The sequence below is a fragment of the Rhinolophus hipposideros genome (assembly GCF_964194185.1).
Source record: "Rhinolophus hipposideros genome assembly, chromosome: 25".
Lineage (NCBI taxonomy): Eukaryota > Metazoa > Chordata > Mammalia > Chiroptera > Rhinolophidae > Rhinolophus > Rhinolophus hipposideros.
This window is the reverse complement of record NC_138071.1, coordinates 13,004,536-13,031,372: the sequence shown is the minus strand read 5'-3', so window position 1 is coordinate 13,031,372 and position 26,837 is coordinate 13,004,536. Positions and strand designations below refer to the sequence as shown.

The following is a 26,837-nucleotide window of genomic DNA, read 5'->3' as shown; positions in this document are numbered from 1 at the left end:
ACCCCCGCACGCCTTCCCCCCCAAAAACCCACCTCATTTTCCCCCTCTTGCTCCCGGGCTAACCTCTTTCCTCTGACATCCACCTCTGTCTTTTGATCAATTTTATGTTCCACAGTCTCCTAGCTCGTGGGAGGAAAAAATATTACCTTCCAAAGTGACTGGTCCCCTATAACATATTTCTTTGACTGCCATGAGTCACTCAGACCCGACAGGAGGGCAGGCAAAGGGGAGAGCATTACCTGGCACAGCATCTGACAGAGGTGAGCGACAGGGCAGAGTTCTTTACTTAAGAGCCAGCAGCCTTGAGAAATGGCAGAGCTGGAGTGGCTGAAGGTTAGAGAGGGTCTTCTTGAAGATTCAGGTACAGGCTCGTATGGGATAAAAGAGGCTTCAGGGAGAGGAAAGAGAAACAGCTAGCTGGCTTACTGCCAAGACACAGGGTGACAGAGCTGCTCACAGCCCCAAACGGTTTACAAACACAGAACCTTTGCCAAAATTTATCCATGTCAATTTGCAAGACTCAAAATCCCACACGTAGGTGTCTGTCTAATGAGTCTTTCTAAAGAGACCCCTCCCCAATTGTCTATAACACACCTATTTAATCTGGTTGCGCCCTACCCAAAATGCATTTGCAAAATTTTAAATTAATTCCTTTTGATTTATGCACTATTTTATAGCAATCAATTTAAGACCGTATGTGTCAATTCTGTATGCACTAAGCCAGCACTGTGCATGCAGCTGTCACTAGCTCTAAACTGGGACGCTCCCAAAGGGCAGGAGCTGGGTTGGTCTCCTCACATCATTTTATTGACTGTAATTCTCTGTCCCAAGGGACCATCAATGTAGCACTGAAATCCCAGGAGGAATGATTTTTCAGGGCACACATGGAGGGTGGGATATAAGGGTGGCATTCCAGACACAGCCCGTCCGGCCAGGCTTTGGACGAGGAGATGGATCTCGTCTGATTTCTCCTGACGGACGAGTTGTGTTCAGCAAACAGCCTGGCAGGCGGCTGTCACTCCGATGCTGGGCTCTGACAGACATCGATCAGGCTGCAGCGTGAGCATGCAGATACACACACGGGCCTCGTCCACATCCTCAGTCCTCGGCTCGGAAGACAGTTCTGTGTGGGGCCAGGATGCTGACGCCCTCTCAGTGGCAGCTGCCGTGAAGGAGACGGCACCAACGGGACAAGGAGATGGGACGAGGCTACTCCAAACCCCCCACCCCCCGCCAAGGGTGGAAAGACAAGCTATGGCAATGAGGGGGAGTCTCAAAAGGGAGGAGGGCCAGATCCCGCTTTGACAGACAGGCTGCCAGGACAAGAGAGTGTTCAAGGCGCTGAGACAAGCAGATCGGGGCACCAGGTGGAGGCTGGCAGGGCTGACCTGTAACCTGTGAGCTGGCAGAAGAAAGGGCCACGGGCAGCTGCAGCCTTCCCTCCCGCCCAGCAGCTCTCCAGGGCCTGAGGCTGCCTCAGAAAGCCCAAGGGAATTACAGAACAGCCCGAGGTCATCCTGGTCCCCCACCTCACCCCTCCGGGGGATCAGCTTCTACACACATGTTCCCTAACAGGGAGCACTCCATAGCAACAAGTCAATTTCACCGTTAGAAAATTCCTCTCTCAAGTTATTAGACGTTAATTAAAACCCACCAGCCTGTGCCCCCTTCCAACGGGTCTGAGGTCTGTAGTCTGGAGCAGTTTGGAATAAACTGACCCCTTTTTCTTATTTACCAGCAGGTGACACTGGGAAAGTTAGCTCCAAAGGCTGCTTAGAGGATTACGTGAGAAAAGACTCATTTACGAGCGACCAACATGAAATTAGCCAGTCCACAAAAATGTTTGTTCCCTGCCGCCCTCTATGCAACAGCCTTTCCTATTACTCACGTTTACTGTCCTTTCTTCCCATTTCTCGTAGTTCCCATCACTCCCTGGACCTGGATCCTATACCCTACACCACCCGGTCCCTTCCGAGGAACGCTCCTCCATTTATCAAGAATTCTCTAAAAATGCAATGCTCAGAAACGAAAACAATATCCCTGATGTTGCTTAAGCAGAGCAGAATAATTACCTCCTTCATCTATACTATTTTCTCTATTAATGTCATTTTTATCAGTCACTTCACAGGGTTATTAGCAGTTTGTAGTAAACAACCCCCCCGCCAACCCCCGGGGTAATTTTCAAATGAACTGCCGTCAAGCTAGGTCACCTTCATCTTGTAATTGTGCAACTGATTTTTTTTGAACTTCAACACAGGATTTGGCATTTGTTACAACTGGTAAATTACATTTCACATTGTAAGTGGCAGCCCATCTCTCTCCATACTTGTAATAAATTCTGAAACTTGATTTTCTGTTCTAACAGAACACAGTCTTGTTCATCTCAAATGTGGTAAATATGCCTTCTGGTTCTCTGCCTAAATCTAGGGAAGGGTGGACAACCTGGGGCAGACCCTTAAACTTGCACGGTGGTTCCAAGATGTCCAATGTGTAAGGATGAGGTGAATGCCATAGAAGAGGAAAGCCCTCCGGTGGGAGCCTGTGGGGAGCCCTGGAGGCAGAGCATACAGCAGAACCAGAGAAGGACAAGGTCTGAATTCTACCCTCTAGGGAAACTGAGACCCCTCCTCCTTCATATTTACTGTACTGGAGGCTTTTCGGCACGTGAAGCTACTGCCATTTACATGGACAGTATGGGTTTGGGAACAGACATGGATTTGAGGTAAGTCTACGTTAAAAATGGAGACAGGCTTAGAAATATCTCGGAAATGATGCTCTTTCTCAGCGTGGGAGCTGCCGGGCTCTGTCCCCTCCCAGAGCCCCTCATCTCGGCAGCTCTGCCTATCTTCTTGGAACAATGGTTCTCTCAAATAATTATAGAAACTCTCTGGGGAAGGCTGGCTGGGTCACAGGTAGACAGCTGTGGGAATGCAGAGAAGGATCTTGGCAGCAGCACAGAAAGTGGATTTGCAGGCGACATGATAAATGGAAGAGGGATTTGGGCCCAAAGAGCAGGGGAAAATGGTGTGAGCGAGGCCCGATACTCAGCCAGGAACCTGAGCTCTCTTCACAGACTGCTCCAATGGCAAGACCTCCGGGTAGCTGAGGGTCACGTTGGGTCTCGTCCAACCACCCTGGATTTTCACTCAGCAATAAGCTCCCCCTTTGGGCGGCTCGGCAGCCGTGATCTCAGTGCTATGGTGCAGTAACTGGATTGCTGAAATCTGTGAAGGCAAAGCTTGCAGAGGCTTTCTTGGTAGGAGCTGGCGCTATAAGGGTGGGTTATCTGGGGAAAGGTGAAGGAGAACGATGAGGTGTGTGTGGGTTCTCGTACTTCTCAGGACCTGCTGAGTCACACAGACTGACTCAATTTGTGTATAAAGATATAAAAACGGAGTTAAGATTACTTGAAAACAGTGGTTTTTGCAAAAATGCTGTATCTCCATAAGGGCATTCAAACAGAAGAATCCCCCACATGCAAAAAAGAAGAAGGAAAGAGGGCGAACTGGGTAAATCGCTTCCTGTTAACTTCTCTTTTACACACATGCCCTTGTGCACATCAGCTCCTGGTTCAGCTTTCTTGTGAAAACCGGATGGGACCAATCACATGGTACCTGAGGCTACCTGCCTGGGATACAGGGTATCCCTGAGGTCAGTTCTCGATACAGAAGGCAGTGAGCTCTGGGAAACCTCACTAGGTATGTTTCCCTCCCTGGTATCAGTCAAGCTTTCATTTGATGAACCTATGACATTCGCTCAGAACCCTTTTCACACTGACATCACCTATACTCATTTTACGGATGAGGAAACTGTGTGTCTTGGGCCTAAGGTCATGTAGCCAGAAAGTGACAGGGGCTGCATCCAAACGCGGGTCTCTGACCCCTAAGTCCACACTGCTAAGTACCGTGCCGTCCGCGGCACTGACCCGTCACTAAGGCTCCAAGCTACTCAGGTCTGCGGGTCTCAGTGGTGTGCGGTTACATCACGGTGGACACAGGAGGTAGGGCAGGAAGAGGGGAACTGGTGGGCCGGGTCAGGGTGGCACCGGGAGAGAAAGCTGTCCTTCTCGGCAGGTCTTGGAGGAACAGGGAAAGCTTGGGGACACGAGCAGTGTGAGAGGAGGGGCCAGGGACAATGGGGGTGGGAGAGAAAAGTCACAGAGCGGAAGCCTGGTTTCCTCTATCCAGAGAGGAAAGAGGAAGCCTCCTGGAGCACGTGGCAGATCCATTGTGGAGCCCTGCACATTAGTGTGAAACTCAGACCCCCATGGAAAGGGAACAATGAAACATTGTGGGAATGGAAATGCCATTGTGCTCCTATTCGGGTAGCAAAGAAAAAGGGGTGAAGAGCAAAGACTGGGGAGGGAGCAGACTCTCAGAGGTGAAGGTTCTGGCCCCATAGGCACCCCGAGACTGACTACAGGGCCAGGATGTCTAAAGCTGCTTATAAGGAGGTCTGAAGGCCCGGCAATCCTGCTGGCCCTCCCCCAATGTCCTTTCCTCTGGTAGACACACAGACAGACCAGTGCCCACGTGAACAGCTGGAAGGAGGAGCTGCAAACCACAGAACCTCCTGTCCATAGACACAAAGTGCACGAAGGCAGAATCCTGCGCTGGAGGTGACACATGGCGGAGTGATGGATATTTTACGGAGGGAGCTGAGGGTCTCCTACGACGCTACGTCTGGTACACAGAGGCGCTACGTCTGGTACACAGACCCTGCATGGCTGCATGTTACCCCTCTCCTAACATAATAGCTTTCTGCTCTCTTACCCCCAAACAAAATTGGCTGGGGCAACTCCCCCCGCCCCCGCCCCCCCCAGCCATGCAGGGGGCCAGGCCACCCCCCGGGTAGCTGCTGTGGGGGCAACACCTTTCTCCCTCCCATCCCAAGGCTGTTACCAAACAGGCTGTGTGTTTCCCCAGTTCACCCAGCTCTTTCCAATCAGTGCTAATTGAGCCACTTAACTCAAAGACAATAACATTTGTTTCAAACCATTAAGAAAAGCGTGCAGTTGAGGCGTCATGCATGAGGCCTGCTGGGGATGGCAACACACACGCACATGCAAACGTGCCCACAAGGCTCACTCAACATGTAAACATGCACACAACTAACAGCTCCAGGAGAAATTCTGCAAAAGCCTAGTCAGCAAGTGTCAGCCTGTGTTTCTCAACAGGGTTTCTCCTTAATTAAAAAAAAAAAAGAAAGAGTCGCTGCCAGTTCTAAGTCAGGGCCTGGAAGTTGCAGGTGTGGTCTCATCCTCTCCACCCTTGCATTCTCTGACATCCAGAAAATAGGAAAGAGGTAAGAAGCGGGGGTCGAGGGGAGGAAGAAGTACTCCCCCACATGCGCATGGGGTTTTCTTCCTGGATCCCCTGTCCTAAGGATGCCTGAAGCACAGCATTACATAAAGGACAGGACCATAGGGTGCAGAGGTTTGACATTCCCAGAAAGAACATCCTTTCCCATAGCTTCAACACAGGCCCTAAAAGGCCCCAAGGATGAGAGGAGAGGGCTCAGGAGAAGCAGAGTGACAGGCGAGGACAGGGCACCTGCCCTCGGGGGCCTTGGTGAGGAAGTGAGGGAGGAAGAGCAACAGGAAAGAGGGGAGAAAGGATGACAGGTGAGGACAGGGAAAGAAGGGCGCAGGAGCCAATGGCGGGAGTGACCCCAGACTGGTTTGAACACTGTGGGCAGAAGGATGAGAATGTATTTTTAGAGTGATATAAGATAATGAGTGGAAATAGCTCAGGGCAGGGGACAGGCCCGAGTTCTAATCTTAGCTCTGACACTACTTTATGCCAGTGTGATTTTAAGGTTAGGTATTTAACTTCTCTGGGTTTGTGTTTTCTTATCTCTAGATAGAGAACGGTATTAGATTTCTGAGCTTCCTCCTGGCTCTCAGACGCCTCTGAGTCCAACCCTTGGCTCTGTATCCTGAAGCTGCACGCTCAATCCCACCCTTTCGGTGTGTTTCTCTCCTGGGAAGACTAGGGCCAGAATCACTCTGATTCAGCCCCATTGTCTGACTTTTAGAGCCTCTGCTTGTCTGCTGAGCCAAGAGGGGCTGCCTCTTCAGCCATGGGGTTCCTAGACTGATGCCTTCCCCCTTCAAGTCCCATCGAGTAACATCGAGCCATATCAGTTAACCAATCTTTGCTGGATCACAGGGAACAGGAGGGATGCTGTTAGAATAGAAATAGGCAAATGCTAGTTTGACCTTTAAAAAGTGGAAAAAAGAACGGAATAAAGAAAAGGAAAGCCGGGAAATTCCATGAACCACAGGCTAAGAAAGTTGAAGTCTGTCCTGGACCAAATCCCAGAAGCAGTTGTTGAGACATCGTGAGCTCTTCGAAAGCGGTGATCGTTAAGAGATGACACATGTTCATGAAAAATAAGTCTGACTAACCTCATTTCCTTTGTAGGCGGGGTCGCTAGAGTGTAAGATGAGGAGTCTACCATAAACCTGTTTTCCCAAGGGACTGAATTATTTTAGGTGGGTCAATGACAGAGCACAAAATGACAACCACAAACTGAGTTATTCCCTTTGCAACTCCACTGATTAAATTAAGGAGAAAGTCTCATTTATTTCTAATCTGTCTTTAACAAAAAGAGGGCAGCCCTCAGGCTCAGAGCCTCGTAGGCAAATAAGATTCAGCCAGAATTCAGTATCACTCTTCTGTATTCTCCATCTGTATTTTTTAAGGTTTCCTTTTATTTATGGTAAATGATACATTTCCATTAAGGAAGTTTCCTTTAAAATAATCAATTTCAGGAAGAACAGAGTGATTTAAACAAAAATATTAAGGAAATAGTACTACGGGGGCACTCGAATTTGGCAGCCACACGTGGATGGTCAAATACCTGAAGTTTGGGAGCTGCTGCAGCAAATTAAATGTAGCTGGAAGCCCGCAGGGAGGCACCAACTGGGTGATACTCGGGCGGCCTAAGCATGTGGCATTCACTGTACAAAGGCCCTTTGTTGCCCACTCATCAGCCACTATTTCCCCTTCTCCCTGATGGTAGGTCTCCATTATATTCCCTGTGACATCTGTATGTGACTCAGAATAACCGGTCTAAGTTATTTTTTGTGCCACGACCTCTCTGGTAGTCGAGGGGAAACTATGGACCCTTTCATAGAATAACGCATACATGTTTTTTATTAAGGTATGATTGACATACATTGTATGGTCTACAACAGCATTCAGTATTTGCCATGTTTCCCTGAAAATAAGACCTAGCCGCACAATCTATTTCACTATAAAACCCGGTATAATATAATATAATAAATATAATAAATATAATATAATGTAATACCATTTTTTTAAAATTTTTCTCCAAAAGACGCATTAGAGTTGATTGTCTGGCTAGGTCTTATTTTCGGGGAAACACGGTGTATACGTTGTATATTTTTTAATATAAAAATTAAAATATATAATATTGCAGAGGAACTAATTATACTAAAACACCATTATTAAAATATTTTTAAAAATCCATCCAAATCAGTAAGTATATAGTAAATATATGCCCCCCTTTATTAACACGCTAAATAATAGGCTCAGTAGGTCTAAAATCTGTATCTAATTTCAAGGCAGTGCTAAGAATAAATAAGATTTTGGAATTCCTGCAAACTATTATGATATAATATGAAAATATATGTGATTTATCTTCAGGATAAAGTCATAGGTGCCCTATGATTTGATGCTTACGTTCATATTCAAAGGAAATGCTAAACTTGAGTCAGAGGGCAATAAAAACAAATATGTAATTTTTTTCTCCATCCAAATTCACGGAGCCTGTGAGTCCCTGGGATTGGTTGATACTGGGGAGGAGCGTCCCTTTCCTAGTCCCATGTAACAGTTTAGGCGTGCCACCCAAATCTGCAAAGTAAGATGTAAGAGGGAATCAGGTGAGAGACGCAGGGAACAATTTTTCTGCTTTTAAACAGAGATGCACAAAATAAGAAACTGTTTCTCCTGCCTTTGGAGAGTGGTGTGTGACATGCAATGCCTGGGGCCATGGTGACCATCCTGCAGCCAAGACAACTGTGGTCGCGCTGAGAGACGGCACCACAGAACAGATGGAAAGAACAAAGGCGCCTGCTTCTGACCTTGGGACCGCATCTCAGTGAAACCAACCTGCCCCCGAGCTGCCCCACTTTGGGACGTTTGATGTGAGATTTTTAAATCTCCTGCTTGGATGTGCTTTAACTTGTAGCATAAAACATTTGTATAGCCTCTAGTGACCCATGAGCCTTTCCCAGAGTTACCCATGTATTTTTTAACCTCTAACAAAATAGTGACTGGATCCCCTAATATTTCTGAGTCACAGGCGTTTCTCCGTGGCCCAAGCCCATCCCTCCTTTTTTCAGCCTTGTGGGCTCCTCCGTGTAGAGAAGAGCTGTCTAATGAGAACTGACGACATGGAGACCACAGGCACTGCTGATGACAGGAGAGCTCCTATTCGGGGTGCAGCGACTGGGGTGCAAGGAGGAAGAGTTAGGATTCGTGAAAAGTCAACCTAGAAAAGAGGGCACTGGGGTAGCATCATACCATGTTGCCCCGAAAATAAGACCGGGTCTTATGTGAATTTTTGCTCCAAAAGACTTATGAGGGCTTATGCTCAGGGGATGTCCTCTTGAAAAATCATGGTAGGGCTTCTTTTCTGGTTAGGTCTTATTTTCGGGGAAACACGGTAGTTGTGAAGTCAAGAGACAGAAAGTCTAGGTTTCCAGGTTCTCAGCTGATTCGGATCCAACGATCAGGGATGATATCACTCCAATTCTTTACAGGAGATCCATTTTATTCCCCCCCATTAGCCCACGTCTGCTGCTAGTTTCCATTCTATCAATGTACAGATTTCTCAATTCACAGGCATAAATCTGATAGAAAGCTTGGAGAAGACATCAAACAGACCCTATAATTATAATCTCTGCTAATCCTATAATTGGGAGCTAAACCTGGGACACAAGTACATTTGGAAAGTAAGGATTTTAGGAACTCAAATGGCATTAGCAGGCCACAGAGACAAATGTACACAATGACTGAAGGAGACCCATCAATACAGACAGAGATACATTCCTTCTGCTCCATATGAACTACGTGGAAAAGAAAGCACTGACTAGGAAAAGTCTATTTATACCTCTGAGGATGACAGCAAAGCCATTTCAAGTGTCTTCTCAAAGGCTGTCTCAAATTTGAAGGTTTGGGAGTAAGAGTGAGAGGAGGAATAAAAGGTGGGAAAGATAGCAGAAAGAAAAGACAAGCCCCTTTCTTTATTCTAAACCCCCTTTTTATTATCTCTTTTGGGGGGAAAAATAATGATTTCTATAAGTGAGAGCAAGGAAGGAAAAATTTTTAAAATAAGCATGTTGTCCATGCACAGGGCTCATGTAGAAAATCCCTTGGTAACCAGCTTTGAAGTCACTAGTTGCAGAATTTCTACTCACCTGACCTGCTCTGGGAGACAAAAGTCTCTGTGAATCAGGCAGGGATGCATTTGTCTGCAAAGCCTTTGTCTTCAGGCGCCTGCCTGTCCCTTTGTGGATGGGATGAATAAGTCTTTCTGTGCTACTCACCAGGGCAGCAAAGGTCCTTGACTGCATTGAGTTGAGAGGTGAATAACACGCAAACCACAGTGCTGCTAGCCCAAGGGTGGCCGTGGGCATTGGAGATGGGAGGTGGGCCTTGGAAAAACTTTCCTTGAGCTGAATGGAGATATTTCCCTTGGTTTTTATCTCCGCCAAGTGACAGCATTGAGTCTATGGACGAATCCCTGAGTGGAGCCACAATTCTGTTCCTTTTGGGGACCAAATGTTCCTCAGCAGATGTTAAATACAGGCTGATGCAGAGACCCTAACTCTGCTAGCTTTTGGCCCCAGACATAACCTCCCTTAGGCCCCCAGTCCTTAGAGGCTTCTAAAATAAAATGGGGAAAAAAAGGATTTGGTTACATTGTCCTATTTAATGGACACTCTGTAGAAAGTGTTGTAATTTTAAGTACTGGGTACATGATTTATGATTAACTAAATATGGGCAACCGTTATGTTATGTTTTGATCGTATTTTTGTTCAAAGACTTGGACATTGGGCCCTTGATCAATATATTCAAAATAATTAGGGCAAACGAGACACACAGGACATTTTGACCCCAGCAAAGGTGAAGCCAGCAGGAGAAACACAGGAGATCTGAGAGGACAGAACTGGTGTCATGGCTCCCATGGGCCCCCTGACGAGACCAATTTCAGACAAGCTCTTGGCTTCTCTCACAGAGAGATGCAGCCTAACGTGGGCGCCAAATGAAGATCCCCTTGCCAGCCAGTGCGTCTGGCCTCTAGGCTCACACGTGAGACTTGAGAAATTTCTTCAGCCCCTACTTCATTCGTCTCCTTCCTAGAGAGTAGCATTTAATGAGAATGGTCTTGCTCATCTAAGCAAGAGAGTCAAGGTTATGTGTTTAGAAAACTAGTTAATAACAAATAACATTCTTAAAGAGACAAACTCACACTGAGACTGAGACAGGAATGGGGAGCCAGCTCCTCAGGCAGCGCTAGAAATGGGGCTGGCTGCTGATGGCGCTGAGTTCCTGGCCTTCTAGCAGAGTGGGAGCTCCTCTCAGTTTCAATTTGATAAGGAATTTTACTCTGCAGTTGCCAGAGGTACAAGACCAGAGGGCCTTATTTCTGTCCCTCTTCAGGTAACAGGAGCAAAAGATGGCTTCCATTCGTTAGGAAAGTGAAAAGGCTCAGGGAACACAGGGTCCCCCTGGCTGAGAGATGGACCCATCCAGCAAAGCGCTGGACACAGGCTACGTCCTTCTCTCAGGTTTCCACTAGAAAGAAGAATTAGAATGGCCCCAGTTTGTTGGTTGATTGGTCTTTTCATATTCGTGTATTTCTTTTTCACGTATTATCTGGTTCACATGCATACACATCGCCTTGTCATTTTTTTTTAAAATTTTATAAGAGTTTATTTGAGCCAAACTGAGGACATATGCCAGGGAGCAAGCTCTCGAATGCTCTTGGCCTCTTCTAGAATCAATCCCATGGACTGGCACCTGAGGCAGACAGCCAGATGCCCGGGAAAGAAGGATGGAGCTGAAATCTCTCCATGTGCCTGGGATCCCAAGATGGTCTCCTCGTGGGGAGGGATCCCCAAGGGCTCGGTGCCAGCTCCAAAGCACCACCACGTTGCTGGGTCAGAGCGGCCAGTTGGGGGTGGAGAGGGAGGGCAGCCCTTGTTCAGCCCATAGACTGCTCACTTACATAAAGAAGCCTTTCAGAGTTATTGGTTGGCAGGGCTCCTTAGACTTTTTTCCCCTAGGGCTTGTGCACTGAATACAAATCAAGCGGCCTCACTGGGCTGTCATACAAACTGGCCCCCGTCACCAAGACAGTGACACAGACTGCGGGCCCTTCTGGCCCAGCTGCCCGTGTCCAGGCATCACAGTGGGGGACTACCAGATCCCCAGCTGGGAGCCCCACAAGAGTGGAGCTTCAGCACCTCTCATCATCAGTGGAACCATTTCAGTTTGGTGTCGTTCAGAGAAACGGTTTCAAGTAGAACAACAGGTTCCCGGATCATGCTGCTTGGCATTCCTGAGAAGGGGCTTCCTGGCCGGGGGTACTGTTCTGGGGTAAGACAGAATGAGGTTCAAAGCAGTCATGTTACCCTTCTGTAAAAACAAACAAACCTACCTATCAGTTCGGGCCAAATCCAGAACTGTGTGTGAGACAGACGTCAGTGAAAGAGAGAGCGCAGGAATACGAACAGGTCAACCAAAACAAACGGGGCAATCTAATTCTCTCTAAATCTGACGGAGGAGCTGAGGGGCCTCACTCCATTATTTCATGTCTCCCCACCTCAAACTCCTCTAGATATGTGGTTCCCAATGGAAGCATCTGCAGATAGTCACATCTGAAAACAAGGACCGAGAGCAGGCGGGAGGCTGCGTAGATCTATGTCACTCCTGAAGAGGCTGGTAACATAATGAAAAAGGAATGCAGCATCCAGGACCCTGGGTGTCAGCCAACCCACCGTTGGTCATCTGCTGGCTCACGGGGAAGCCAGTGGTGGGAGCTCTGGGTCCATGGTGCTGCACGTGGGTCCACGGTGCTGCACGCCGCTCCATGTCTAAGGGGAAAGAGCCTGTATACTTGCTCAAGGATGGGGTGGGTTGAAGATGGCCATAAGAGCAACTAAGAGACAAAATTCAAGCCTCCATTTCCATTAGGGGTCTAAGTCTCCCAATGAAATTCCCTGGCTGAGACAAATCAATCCCCATTGCTAGGCCAGTGCTGGATGATGAACTGGGGCCATCCCAATTGCAACTAGGAACCCTCTTAGCCAGAGCTGAAGGTGGCTGCATACAATTAAAAGCGATGAACAAGTTACGCGAGGCAGCTGGGTGGCTGCAGATGCCAATCCACAAAGAAACTGAACAGATCAGAAGGCTGGCAGAGAGAAGGCAGTGCCCACATGGCAGCGCTCTCCAAATGGACGGGATCAGAATGGCTTGGAGGCCACAGAAGAGATGCAAAGAGAACCTGCAGGAAAGGATAGGCCAGGTATCAAGACAAATCGAACAGATTAAAAACATGGATAAACTTCCAAGCTGAACATACATCTTAAATTCAGTCAGAAATCCCCCAGGGTAAGTATAAAAAGTACATTCCCATCTTGTTCACACTTTCTAAACTAAGTTTTTCTCTGAAGCAGCGAGTTAGTCCGTAAGGGGTCCCAGAATATTCCCAGATAGCCTAAGCCATGTGACTATTTAAAAAATAAAAAATTCTGTGACACAGCCCTGGTTGAGGAAACTGGAGTCCTAACCTGAAGAAACATCTTCCCTCAAGGCAAAAGGGCAAGAAAGACAATGACAACGCTGGACAAAGACCCAGGGGGCGTGGACTCCCAGTTGGACACACCGCACAGCTGTTTGTTTTGGCTCCCCTGAATGTTTTAAATTAAGAATTTGTTGATGGAATCGTTTGTTCTTTCACCATGCAAAACTTGGGGACGGACAGCTACGAGGTGAGGACCCTGGCCAGAAGCTCTGGGCTCCCCTCGTTGCCCAGCCGGGCGCCCACCGACTGGGCTATAGCTCAGGCACTCAGTGTGATATTTATAGCTGCCCAGCTCTCCATAAAGCGAGGTAATGGGGCGCCCTTTACTGCTGCTAGTGGTGATTGTCCTAACATTCTTTAATTAGCAAAAAGCGTTGGCACAGCCACTTTCACAGCATTTGACCTTACTGTCCTGGTGTTCCCTATTTCTGGCTCAACAGCCCCCACTCCTTGGGAGAAAATGCGCTTTAGCAGATTGGAAAATGACAGGCATATGCGTTCATGAGTACAGGTAAGTTTATCTGTGCACCTACACTCATTCTTCTGCTCACTCCTCACGTATCCACACTGCCAAGAGCCTGTGAACCTTTATGACACCTCCATAAAATCTTCACTCCTAAATCTGTCAGCAAGGGGCTAGGAAGTCTAAAACCCGAGGCCTGGAGAAAGCTCAGGGTCACTGGGTGCCTCCTTGATTCTCAATGTTAAAAAAGAGAAGCTGGCAATTTTTAACCTATCGTCAGAGATTTATAGAGTAGGGCTAGGGCTATCGATACACCTACAGGAAGGACCAAGCTCTTCTTCACAGGGGCCAAAGAATAATCCCCTCTCCTCTGACGTAATTAATCCAATACTAGGACCCAGGTATTGGATCCAAGACGGGAGGGGCCTCTGCTTTCAGGGGGGTGTGCAACACATAAACACAGATGATGACAAAGAAAAGAAGGAAATCACACTGGGTGATGGGACTGCGACCAGTGGGGCTGCTTTAAACAGAGTCGTTATGGAAAGTCTCTCGGAAGGGACCTGCTCAAGAAAGAGCCAACTACCTGAAGATGTGGGAGAAGAACATTCCAGGTAGAGGAGAGAACACAGGCCCTAACGGGGAGACCTGGCTTGAGAGAACTCTAAGAGAAGAGAGACGAGCAGTACGGCTGGAGGGAACGAGGAGTAAGATGGTAAAACATGGAGCTGAGAGTACAGGAAAGGCATGACAGCTTACGGCCTGGGGTCCATCATTAGCAATTCTGTTGCTGTGTGAATTATGAAGGAAAGACACTGTAGCATTTTAAACAAACCAATAACAGCATCTGATGGAACGTCACAAAGATCACTTTAGTGATTGTAGAAGGCAAGCGGAAAAAATCTGTCTTGAATAGGTTATTTCTCAGTTTTGAATACATGTTCTGTGGTTCTGTTCACATAAGGGGAAGCTGGGTTAAAAGGTACACGGGAAATATTTTTTACCTGTAAGTCTAATATTATCTCAAAACTAACTGTTAAAAACAAACAACAAAAATCACCTTACATCTTGAATGAAGAATTGAAAGGTCTAAAGTAGGTGAAACACCAAGAGCAGGTAAGTCCAGGAAAAAAAAAAAGTAGTGAAAAATCAGACTCTCTCAATAATAGACTTTAGATAAAATATTTCCTTTCTGTACTAGTTTTCATATTAGAAAATATCACCACTATGGTATAATGCCCACTGGTGTGTGTGTGTGCACGTACACATGCACATATACCCTCTTTCTCTCTCTCTCTCTTATGTAACACTATTTTATAGGACTCAGTGGGGGAAGAAATATGTTCCACCAACAAGAAATAGCTTCCACTAACCAAAACATGAATTAATTCAGACACGCACTGTGTATCTATGTGTATAACTGCAGACGTGGACCCTAATTAAGGAATGGATTTCTGTTGGAGACACTTGAAAAGCCCTTCTTACTCCTCACTTCACTCCCACATCTGTGTCTGCTGGGCTCTGATCTCGAGATCTTTCCTAATCGCCAACGACCACAAAGCTTAACGTTTCTTTGACTTAGCTCCAGTTGAGCCAAATTTTGTAGCGATACGAAAAGGTACTTCTAGTATCACTGGGTGTATGTTTGGACGTTCCGAGATCTTTGGGATAAACTCTAGAGGCCATGTGAAGAAAGAGTGAGAAAATTATCAGGAAAAGGAATCAAGAGAACCAAAAAGAAAATACTGGGGACAGATTTCTTGAGTTTGTCTGGTCAGCCTCAGTCTGCCCCCTTCTCTTCGCTCATGGGATGTTTCCTAACTGCTGCTGACAGAGGGACGCCCTTCCTTCCCGATGGGAAGACCCCGTGGCCAGAAAGCTCATACTAGGATCTTCTATCGCTCAGTAAGCAAAGATATGTGAATGTGCCCTTATTTAGAAAAAGGGTCTTTGCCCATGTAATTAGTTACGGATCTTAGGATGACTCCATCCTGGAATATCAAGGAGGGCCCTCAACCTAATGACAAGTATCCTTATATGTCACAAAGAGGAAGGGGACAGAAGAGGGTAAGTCAACATGACCACGGAGACTGAGACTCCAGCGGTGTGGCCACAAGTCAGGGAATGCAGACAGCCACCAGAAACGGGAGGAGGCAAGGAACAGAGTCTCCGTCAGGACCCTTGTGGGGGAGCGCGGCTTTGACAGGTTTTGCATTTTTAGACTCCAGAACTGTGAGGGAATACACTTCTGATGTTTTAAGCCACTAAATATGTGATAATTTGTTAGAAAAGCCTCAAGAAACTAATACAGTCACGTACAAGTTCTGTGATCCTGAGAAAGCTTCTTAAGTTCATCTGCGAAATGCAGAGTTGAATTGTAGCCACCTCACCGGGCAGTTGTGAGGATGAAATGTGTGCAAGGACACTTTGCCAAGTAGCGATCAACTCCCCAGGAAATGCTGCTTCGACACCACTGTTGTTACTGCGATATACAATGGCAATTAAGGGAAGGATAAACCACAAACGTCGAATGGGCCAGCGCACCTGCAGAGAGGGACATTTCCAAGGTTCCTGTTTGGACGTAGGTCTGTTTGACCATCCAGGTGACTGGCTAGAATGGGCACCAAACTTACTGTTCCGACAGAGGTGGCAGTGGGGGCACTGGGACAGTTCTCCTTTCACTCAGGCCTGGCAGCCCACGAAGAAACTAAGCCCCAGAAAACTGGCCTCAGAGAAGAGGGAGAGGCCCTTCCATTCTACAGCTCTTTGCCATTCTTATTAAGCATTTTGTGTTTTCTTTGATTGAGGTTTTAAAAATTGCTCTGGATGGGACCTGCAGGGAGAGTGCTTTTCTGTCCGCTTCCTTCTGCCTTCCTTAAAATGCAGAATTCTTAGGGTAAAAGAGCAGTGGATTCTGAGGGCACTCAGAAGAGTGGATAATTCTAGAACAGCTGTGTTGTCTTGAAACATCAGGCTCATGGGAGAAAATCCATTCTCTTTATGACTGTGGGTAGTAATGGCGCAACCACAGGTCACAGGCAAGAAAAATAACCTTATTTTTTGGTAATGGTGACTATCTATTAAACAGAAAACAGAAACTTTGTGATCAGTTGACCCTGGAGGGGTATTCGCACCCGTGGGTGAAAGTGAGAAATGCAATCACACACACATTCACTGACTTGGGTAGGAAGAGGTGACTATTTCCACATAGACCATTTCTCCTACTGTTTTCTCATTACTAATTCACCAATCAATTGATGTCTTTTCTTCCCTTTGTGTAGGGCAATTCCCATATTATTTTCGGCTCTCTTCCTGTTTCCCAAATCCCCCTTTTTCCTTTGTTCTTGTATTGTTCTCAGCTCAAATGGCAGCATACAGAGTATAGAAATGCAAAAGGTGCTTGAGTAGGGTTTGGCAGCCTGGCAGGATTGCAAACAGAAACTAGAGTGACCTTCCTGCCCCTGGTGGGCCTACTTTATGGGGCCCAAAAGCCCCATCCAGACAAGAGTGCCTTGCCCAAGGCTGCTCACTCCTCCCAGACCGACCCTATGAGACATTATGGACATCTAGTGGCTGCTCAGGATAACGTCTCAGAACTGCATGTCAGGATGGGGGTGGTCGAGCTCTGGGCTTTCCCAGGAGCCCAGCTATCGTGGCTGGGCCAGGCAGTGTGGGGTCCTCTTAGAGTCAGTCTCTTGGATGACCATTTGTCCCACTTCTTAGTACGGGTCCAAAGGCACTCATAATGGCAGACTGCACTCATCTTTATCCTAGCCCAGCGAAGGATAATGGTAACATTTGCATACAAGACTATAGACGAAAGGTATTTGGACATATCTTCAAGCCCCAGGTTTAAACGCCAGTCAGCCACACACTGTCATCCTGACTGAGGGACTGAGCTCAGAAGGGACAGACTCTGATATTAATTAGTCATGTGGCTTTAGATAAGTCACGATGCCTGTGTGATTGTCATTAACGATGTTTGTAAAATAGGACGTTGAATCCAGATGCTCTCCCAGGTCCCTTTTAGCTCTAACGTTCTGTGATCTATGAGCCTTTCTCGTAGCTGGGAAAACACTGATCTGCTTTGGAACTGTGGATCACTAGAGTAAACTGAAGGAAGCATTTCTCTTCTCAACTTTCTGGCTCATTTCCAAGACTTGGCTACAATCCCAAAGGATCAACCTTCTTCACAGTGCTACATATCTGAGAAGGGGTGGGAAGCATGCGCTATGAGAGCTGGGAGGAACATTCCAGTCCTTTTCCTTAATTTTATAAATGAAGAAACCAGGGTTTAGAGCTGTGTTAAGATCTGTCGCGTGTCTAATCAGTGGCAGGAAGAGGACTAGCATTCAGGTATCCCAGTCTTAGGAGAGGTACCAGGCTGCTGGCACAGGCTGTGCCCAATCACCAGCTGCCTGTCTCAGTCGCAGCAGTCTCTCTGTGTGACATCGTAAGTGAAAACATTCTCAACCCAGAGTTTCTTCCTTCTCTCCATCTCCAAGTTTAAGCCTTCCTCTTCTTTTTCTTCGTTGGTGGCACCACTCTAAACCAAGGGCTGTGTGGGGCCACAGACGATGGCTAGATGGTACTCAGGCTGCAGTGAACTTGCAGTTCAGCAGGGCTGTGCTGCGATGGCCCACAGCCTCCAGTGAGCTTGTAGCCTCTGTGGTGGTGTTCTCAGTCCAGCTGCCCAACAGAGAACAAGCAGCCCCATGGGCCGCACAGAGCTTGGGCACATTTGCCTTCATCAATCAATCACGAATATTTACAGGAGACAATCTCATTATCAAGCATTGGTTTGATCCAAGGTAGCCACCCTTCTGCCTACCTACCCAGCACGGGGGCAGAAGCTTTCACTTGTTGGGCCTAGAGCTGAATAGATGGGGCCTCAGTTTGCCTATACTGGCAGAGGAGGGAGGGGCAGCCATACTCCAGTGTGCCACCCAGACCCTGGCCAGGGTACCCTTTGGCACTCTACCAGCTGGATGCCAGCTGCGGCAAGAAGAGGAACCTCTCACCAGCAAGTTTCCGATTCTCCACAGATCCCTGTCAGGCTAGGCTTACATTTCCTGGGTCTATAAAGTGGTAGTGCCCTGCTTGAAGCTGATGCTGTGCAAATGGGGCTTTAGTCAAAAAAGCAAAAAGCCACTAAAGAGCCCAGACAGAAATAATCCTATTAGATTTTGACTTCCCTCCATTTCTCTGTCATTTGTTCTCTTGATCAGTCATTGTTAATGAAACAAGTTAAATAAAGGATCTATTTTCCCGTTCCCTCCTCTTCCACCCTTCATTCTATTTCTCTCATACACCCTTTCTCCCCACCTTGCCCCTGCCATTTACTCTAAGTATGTAGAGTAGGCACATTGGACATTTGTGTTACTGATGAAAACACAGGCTCAGGGTTTGAAGACTGAATTGAAATGCTGGCTGTGTTGCTTTTTGCATGTGTGACCTTGAGCATATTATTTGCCTGCCTGAGCTCAGTACTTCCATCTGTAAATGGAGACAACTGTGGTAATTACTTCACTGGGTAAGCGGAGACTAAACAAGGCCTTCCACCCTCCCTCCCTTCTTCCCTTTCTCCCTTCCTGGTATAGTGGAGAGCATGAAACGTCCCAGTAAAGGACTGTTAAAGTGGATGAATGAAACCTGAGTTCTCATCAACTGGAAGAAAATTCTGGGGAATCACTTCCAGGCCCAAGTCCGTAGACACCTGAGCTCTGCCAGGGTTCCAATCCTGGCTCTACACTTACTATGTGACCCTGGGCAACGTATTAACTATTAACATTGTTATTTGAAGGCAAATGCCTAATAAAAAGGTGTCGGTAAACAATGGGGAATCCAGCTTGCCTACACTGGAACTGTCTCCAGGACTTCAAGAATTCCCTGGCATATTTAAAGAGGCCCAGATTCCTGGCAGCAGACAATACTGAGATACGGGTGTGGAGACCTGAGAAATCCAGGACCTCCTGGTTCTTAATCAATAGCCCACTTGCAGGTGACGAGGGTTTAACAAGCAAGCTTGCCCAGGGGTGGGGAGAGGGATCTGGAGACAGCCCTTGAGAAACAGCAATCCTAAACTGATGCCAAATTGTACCAGACCGGCTTCCCACGGCTTCGCCACAGATGGCCCCACCCCCACGAGGCAGAGAAAGGGGCTGCCTTTTCTTGAGACGGGAAAAGGCTGACCTAGTCCTGTTCTACACTGGCCTGTCAAACACCCCAGGGTCTCCTCTCACCAGAAATAGGTCCGGATTGCTGCGCAGTTCTCCGGAGTCCCAGCAAGACACAGGAGCTGGTGAAGCTCCAGGGTCGAAAGCTTAAGACCCCCCACCTTCCCATCCTCGGGGGCAGGGAGGCGGATGGGGCGTCATAAGGCTGCGAAGAGCGAGAAGCAGCGGCGCTGCCGCTCTAGGAAGGCACGGGTTGTGCCGGGTTCTGGGAGTTCACCTCCATCCTTCCTGCCGGTACTTGCGCGGCCCCGGCTCCTCCTCGCACTTGGTCTTTCCTTCCACTGTTTGCCTCCCCCGCAACCCTCATTAAGAAAACTATCATTTAAAGCTCCGGTTAAAGCCGACGAGAGGTGGGGAAACGTGCGAGGGCGGGGGCCGCCGGCCGGAGAGAGGCCTCAGCGCAGCAGCCCCGGCCACCCCCGCGTCCCCGCCGGGCAGCTCCCAACTCCGCGAACGCGGCCGGCCGTGCGGCCAGGCGCCCCTTCAGCACTCGGCGGGGTGAGGATGACGCGGTCCGGGCGGGAGGCCGGCCGACTGCAGCAGCCCCGCCGCGGGCCTCGGCGCCTCCGGGTGCCCGGCCCCTGAGCCCACCTCCCCGGGTGGCGAAGGGCGCCCGCACCCGGGTGCGGGGCGGGGGCGGCGCCGTGTGTCCCGCGCAGCCCCGCGCCCGCGGCAGCCTATCAGCGGCCACCGCCGGCTCCTCCACCGACTGGCCCAAAATAGCTGCGAACGCCCGCGACTCGCGCGGCCTCTCACTTGACGCTCACCCAGGCCCGCCCGCCGCCCGCTCGCCGGCCCGCGCTCCTCATCTACGAGGGGGCGGGAGGAAGCGGCGGGGGGGGGGTGAGGAAGGAAGGAAGGAAGGGAGGGAGGAGGAGGAGGGAGGAGGGAGGGAGGGAGCACGGAGGGGGAAGTGGCACGGAGGCGAGGACCGGGCGCGCGGCGGCGGCGTTAACCCCTCGAGGGCGGCGGCGGAGCGGAGCGCCGTCCGCACACGGGAGCACTGCCTGCATCACGCTCATCTGCTCCCCGGAACAGCATGCGTCAGCAGTACATTCACGTTCTGACTGAAGGACAAAAGGATGAGAGAGCAGTCTGCGTGGCTGCCGCCTGCAACACCGCGAGCCCGGCGCGAGGAGGAGACGGTGGGCGCCGAGCGCAGGGGCCCCACTGCCGCCGCCGCCGCCACTAGTGCGCGGGGACCATGTTCCCGGGCTCCGGAGCGACTCCCGCAGCCGCGACCCCCGCTGCTCACGCAGCCGCCGCCAGCGCTCGGGCCGCCGCCGCAGTCCGCGGGCAGCGCAGCCCCTGAAGGCGCCGGGCGCCGAAGCCCCGCACTCGCTCGCTGCGCACGAAGCCAGAGCCGGCGGCGCGCGGGGGGCCCGGCCGCGGCGGGCCACGGTGACGCGCTGCCGGCGGCCGCGGCCGTAGCCGCCGGACCCGCGCCCGCCCCCGGACTCCCCGAGGGGGCCTGCCGTGCGGGCGCGCCCCGGCCGCCGCGCGCTTCCTCCCCGGCAGCCCCGGTCCCGGCGCTGCCTCCACGCCGCGGCCCCCCCGGGCGCTGGACGGATCACCGCTCCTCGCGCTAGCGGCCGGCGGACTGGGGAAGGCAGCCCAGACCGCGCCTGCTGAACCCTCGGGGGAAGCGGCGAGGAGAGAAGGGGGCGTGTGTCCGGGGAGGCGCAGGAGCCGCGACGCCGCCTCTTAACTCTCGCGGACCCGCGAGCTAACGACTGCATCAGCCGCCGCCGCGCCGGAGCGGCCGCCACAAGGGGAGCGGACAGCGCGCAGCGGCCGGCGAGCGCGCGGCCTGGGCGGCTCCGGGCGCCCCCTCACCTCCGCCGGGCGCAGCCCCGGGAGCGGGCCGGGGGCGCCGGGCGCACAACGGCGATGAAGCGGCTGCCCCCGGGGCTGGAGCGAGCCGCTGCCGGGGTCCAAGGACAAAGCTGGGAAGCGCCGGCGGCGCCGCTCCTCGGGCGCAGGGGGGGGCATGCACCTGCATAGCCCGCCGGGCCTCGGCTCTCCCCGGAGCCTCAACTCCGCCGCTCCGCCGTAGCCGGCTCGGGATTTACTAGAAGCCATTTTGTCTCCCCCTCCCCGCCCTCCCCCGCCCCTCTACCCTGCCCGCCCCCTCGGCTTCCCCCTTTTGTTAATTACAACTAAGAAGTAAGAATGGGAGCGACGTGGCCGGCTCCCGGGGAGACCGCTTGAGGACACCACGCCAATTCCTCTCTTCCTTCCTTCCGAGGTAGGTGACAGAATAATTGGGTGGGGATGGCCGCAGTGGGGGACAGAAAGTCTCAGCTTTCCCAGGGCTTGTCTTGAAGGGGGGGCTGGTGGCCGAGGGGCCACTCTGAAGTTTGGCATGATTTTTCCGGCCGATCTGCTCCGTCTCTCTAATCGCCCCCTCCCCACCTCCTTCTCCAGATGGAAAGAGGCGCTCCTAGCTCACTTAAGCCGGGGTAGGGCTGGTTCTCCTTGCCGAGCCAAAATCCCAGGCGATGGTGAATTATGAACGTGCCACACCATGAAGCTCTTGTGGCAGGTAACTGTGCACCACACCTGGAATGCCGGCCTGCTCCCCGTCGTCTACCTCGCGGCGCAAGTGTGGATCCTGTGTGCAGCCATCGCTGCCGCCGCCTCGGCTGGGCCCCAGAACTGCCCGTCCGTCTGCTCCTGTAGTAACCAGTTCAGCAAGGTGGTGTGCACCCGTCGGGGCCTCTCTGAGGTCCCGCAGGGTATTCCCTCCAACACCCGGTACCTCAACCTCATGGAAAACAATATCCAGATGATCCAGGCTGACACCTTCCGACACCTCCACCACCTGGAGGTCTTGCAGCTGGGCAGGAACTCTATCCGGCAGATCGAGGTGGGGGCCTTCAACGGCCTGGCCAGCCTCAACACCCTGGAGCTGTTTGACAACTGGCTGACAGTCATCCCGAGTGGGGCCTTTGAGTACCTCTCCAAGCTGCGGGAGCTCTGGCTGCGAAACAACCCCATAGAAAGCATCCCCTCTTATGCCTTCAACCGGGTGCCCTCCCTCATGCGCCTGGACCTGGGGGAGCTCAAGAAGCTGGAGTATATCTCTGAGGGGGCTTTTGAGGGGCTGTTCAACCTCAAGTACCTGAACCTGGGCATGTGCAACATTAAAGACATGCCCAATCTCACTCCCCTGGTGGGGCTCGAGGAGCTGGAGATGTCGGGGAACCACTTCCCTGAGATCAGGCCTGGCTCCTTCCATGGCCTGAGCTCCCTCAAGAAGCTGTGGGTCATGAACTCACAGGTCAGCTTGATTGAGCGGAATGCTTTTGACGGGCTGGCCTCACTGGTGGAACTCAACTTGGCCCACAATAACCTCTCTTCTTTGCCCCATGACCTCTTCACCCCACTGAGGTACCTGGTGGAGTTGCACCTACACCACAATCCTTGGAACTGTGATTGTGACATTCTGTGGCTAGCCTGGTGGCTTCGGGAGTATATACCCACCAATTCTACCTGCTGTGGCCGCTGTCATGCTCCCCTGCACATGCGAGGCCGCTACCTGGTGGAGGTGGAGCAGGCCTCCTTCCAGTGCTCCGCGCCCTTCATCATGGACGCACCTCGGGACCTCAATATCTCTGAGGGTCGGATGGCGGAACTTAAGTGTCGGACTCCCCCTATGTCCTCCGTGAAGTGGTTGCTGCCCAATGGGACAGTGCTTAGCCACGCCTCCCGCCACCCCCGGATTTCTGTCCTCAACGATGGCACCTTGAACTTCTCCCATGTGCTGCTCTCAGACACGGGGGTGTACACATGCATGGTGACCAATGTGGCCGGCAACTCCAACGCCTCGGCCTACCTCAACGTGAGCACGGCCGAGCTCAACACTTCTAACTACAGCTTCTTCACCACGGTCACGGTGGAGACCACCGAGGTCTCGCCTGAGGACACCACACGCAAGTATAAGCCCGTCCCTACCACGTCCACTGGTTACCAGCCGGCATATACCACCTCCACCACGGTGCTCATCCAGACCACCCGTGTGCCCAAACAGGTGGCAGTACCCGCGACAGACACCAATGACAAGATGCAGACCAGCCTGGATGAAGTCATGAAGACCACCAAGATCATCATTGGCTGCTTTGTGGCCGTGACTCTGCTGGCGGCCGCCATGTTGATTGTCTTCTACAAACTCCGCAAGCGGCACCAACAGAGGAGTACAGTCACCGCCGCCCGGACAGTTGAGATTATCCAGGTGGACGAAGACATCCCAGCGGCGGCATCCGCGGCAGCAACCGCAGCTCCGGCCGGTGTATCAGGTGAGGGGGCAGTAGTGCTGCCCACAATTCATGACCATATTAACTACAACACCTACAAACCAGCACATGGGGCCCACTGGACAGAAAACAGCCTGGGGAACTCTCTGCACCCCACAGTCACCACTATCTCTGAACCTTATATAATTCAGACCCATACCAAGGACAAGGTACAGGAAACTCAAATATGACTCCCCACCCCCCCCCAAAAAAACTTATAAAATGCAATAGGATGCACAAAAAAACAAAAAAAAGACAGCAACTTTTGTACAGAGTGGGGAGAGACTTTTTCTTGTATATGCTTATATATTAAATCTATGGGCTGGTAAAAGAAACAGATTATATTAAAATTTAAAAACAAAAAAATCAAAACAAAACTATTTTCTAACTTGTAAGTTCTATTTAAAGGGGGAATGGGGTTCTTGGGAATGTTGTGGGGTAGAAGCCACAAGTCAACTTGCTATGCTGCCGGAAGGGATTTCTGGTATAAGGTTGAAACTGCTAAAATAAAACAAACTAAGACACCAACAAACACCCCCTGAAGAGGTAGGGTGTGGGCTGCTGAAGGGTGGGTGGGTGGTGGGGGTTTGACTGAATCTGTCATTTTTTTAGAAGATGCTTCCTAGGATACAGGAATATCCATTTCTATAGACACCTTTCTTAAGCTGAGAGCTGTCTTTGCAGATTTATCTTATTTAAAAAAAAAATACAAAAAAGCACCAAGAATTTGTACTGTGCTAACATGTTGAGAGGCAATAATATTTTTTTTCTTCAAAGGCGAGGGGCAAGCTAGATCTGTAAATGCATTTTAAACTGGGAAACCACCAAAATTCAAATGAATCCTTAAAGGGGCTGAGTTTTTATGTCTGTCCATGTGCACAAGTCTCCTTTCCTTGGTTTGTGCACTGGGACACGTGTGCCCCGCCTGACAGAGCGCTTCAGGAAGGAGCAGAGAAGGAAGGGAGCTGGCGTAGCTCTCAGTCAAATGCTTTCACACTGCACCAGATTCCTGCAGTTGGGCTTAACCCACTGTGCAAGGCATGTGTCTATTCAGGGTTTCCCATGAGGAGGAGGAGGCTCCAGAAGTGGGTGCGGCAACAGAGGGGGTGGGCAGGGAGAGCAGGGCAGAGAGAATGTATTCACAGGAGGTCATACATTAGCATTGTGCCATGTCCACCTGTTGTTCCCGGTACCTGACAAATGATTGTAGACAATGATGACATTTTATGATTTTTTTGAAAATGGCTTTGTTTGTTTTAAGGTGGAGAGGGAGGAGGCTGGGCGTGGGGAGCTTGGGGGAGTGGAAGCTTTTCTCGTGCTTGTGATTTGGTGACTGTTCTAAATGCTGATTCATTAGGGATTATTACAGCGGATGTCAACTGGTTGTGGTGATGGGTGGGGCGGCACGAGTAGAGAAGGAAAAGGAGAGAGAGCAAGGGCACAGGCTCATCTAAAGGAAACGAAGCCTTTCCCCATCAGGATGGGTCATAAAAAAGATGTGAAATCCACAGATAAAACAGAACGGATACACATACACACAGAGTTAGTTCTGTGTGGAGTCCTGCTGGATGTAACACAACGGGGGGAAGGCTTCCCTCTCCCAGGCCTACCTCGGGAGGAAGAGGTGGAAGGAAGATAAAGGGTGGGTATGGGTGGGGAAGGCAGAGATCTGTAATTCTGGTCCATTTCATGTAACTTCCTTCATTTATTATTTTAGCTTTAAAAGGAAATAAAGGGTTCAGATTTGAAAGGGGGTGGGATGGGTGGGGGGGGAATGCCAACAAAAGAACACTGATTGTAATGTGAGAAAAGTGTATTTTTGTATTTTAATAAATATTGTTCAATTTTTAATTCAATGTTCCCAAAGGGTTAACTTGAGTAAGACCCTGAACCTATACATTCTTCTGAGCACTGACAGTCACTTCTATTTAAAAAAAAAAAAAAAAAAAAGGAAAGGGAGGGGAATTGTATACGATGGGAGGAAAACACAATGTTTAATTTATTTAAAGTATGGGAAATGCTCAAGCTGTCAACAACTTTTCCTTAGCTTAAATAAAAGCACCCCAATTCTAGTGCACCTTCCATGAGCTAAGTGTGTTAGTCCCTGGCTTTGTTGGGGGTAGAACCAAATTCCTTATGCCCTGGAAAAGCAGGGGAAATGGGTCAGCTTCAGCTCCTGGGACCTGGCCAGAAGTTAAATGCCACCTCAGCAGAAGCTGCTGCTCAGGCAGCACCAGCTCTACCCGAGGACCCTGGGGGCCTGGATTTCAGAGGTCTGCAATAATGTTGTTTGGCTTAAACAGGCAGTGTTGCTTCTGTTCTCGGAGTGTGAAACAGTCAAACGTGTCTCGTGGTGGTGGGTGTCTGTCTCCTGATGCTTACCGAGTAATGACGTCCAGGAAGGCTGCATGAACCTGCGTCTCTTCAGCGCTAGTATTTATACTAATGCAGGGAATCGGGACCGAGTGGGTGTGAGCTCTCTGGCACTGAACAGGGAGAGAGGCAGGCGGCACTTTGCAGCAGTATTTGGCTGAGAAAAGGCTAAGAAAGGGCCAATTCTTAATCCTCCTGGGTGAATAGCTGTGGGCTCTGGGTACCAGTGTTTGCGGCAGCATGCATGCAGGGGCACACACCTAGAAACTGCCACTCCTGTTTCTAGGCTCCAAAGAGGCATTCCCTCTGCCTGCCCTTTACCACCCTACCCCCAATACAGAGCGAAAACTGCGGCAGCGTCATGGGTGGGACTTGGCTAAGACCAGTTTTTGAAAAAGCAAGAAATTACCGCCTTCCCTAGTGACACAAGACACGACTCAGGCTGCGTAGAACAGCTTCAGAGGCAACTGTGGAAGTTGCTGCTTCAGAAGCAGAGGATGTGGGACCGATTTCCTAACATCCCTCCTTTCTGACAGCTCTCTGGGCAGTCAGGGATATGCAGGAGCTCTGGAATAACACAGGCTCTGTTTCTGTGGCTGAACAAAGGTGTGAGGGGAGAGGTAGAGA

General features: G+C 50.2%; 2 protein-coding genes across 2 annotated transcripts in view; one reads left to right on the top strand and one right to left on the bottom strand.

The window, feature by feature from the left end:
- The window catches only part of SND1 (staphylococcal nuclease and tudor domain containing 1), a 412,208-nt gene that overhangs the window by 36,063 nt on the left and 349,308 nt on the right, over positions 1–26,837 (bottom strand). The window lies entirely within an intron of this gene.
- On the top strand, positions 21,656–24,190 carry LRRC4 (leucine rich repeat containing 4). Its single transcript, XM_081038677.1, has 2 exons — positions 21,656–21,790; positions 21,970–24,190. The coding sequence occupies exon 2, from the start codon at positions 22,070–22,072 to the stop codon at positions 24,026–24,028; it is 1,959 nt and encodes a 652-aa protein (XP_080894803.1). The 5' UTR covers positions 21,656–21,790; positions 21,970–22,069; the 3' UTR covers positions 24,029–24,190.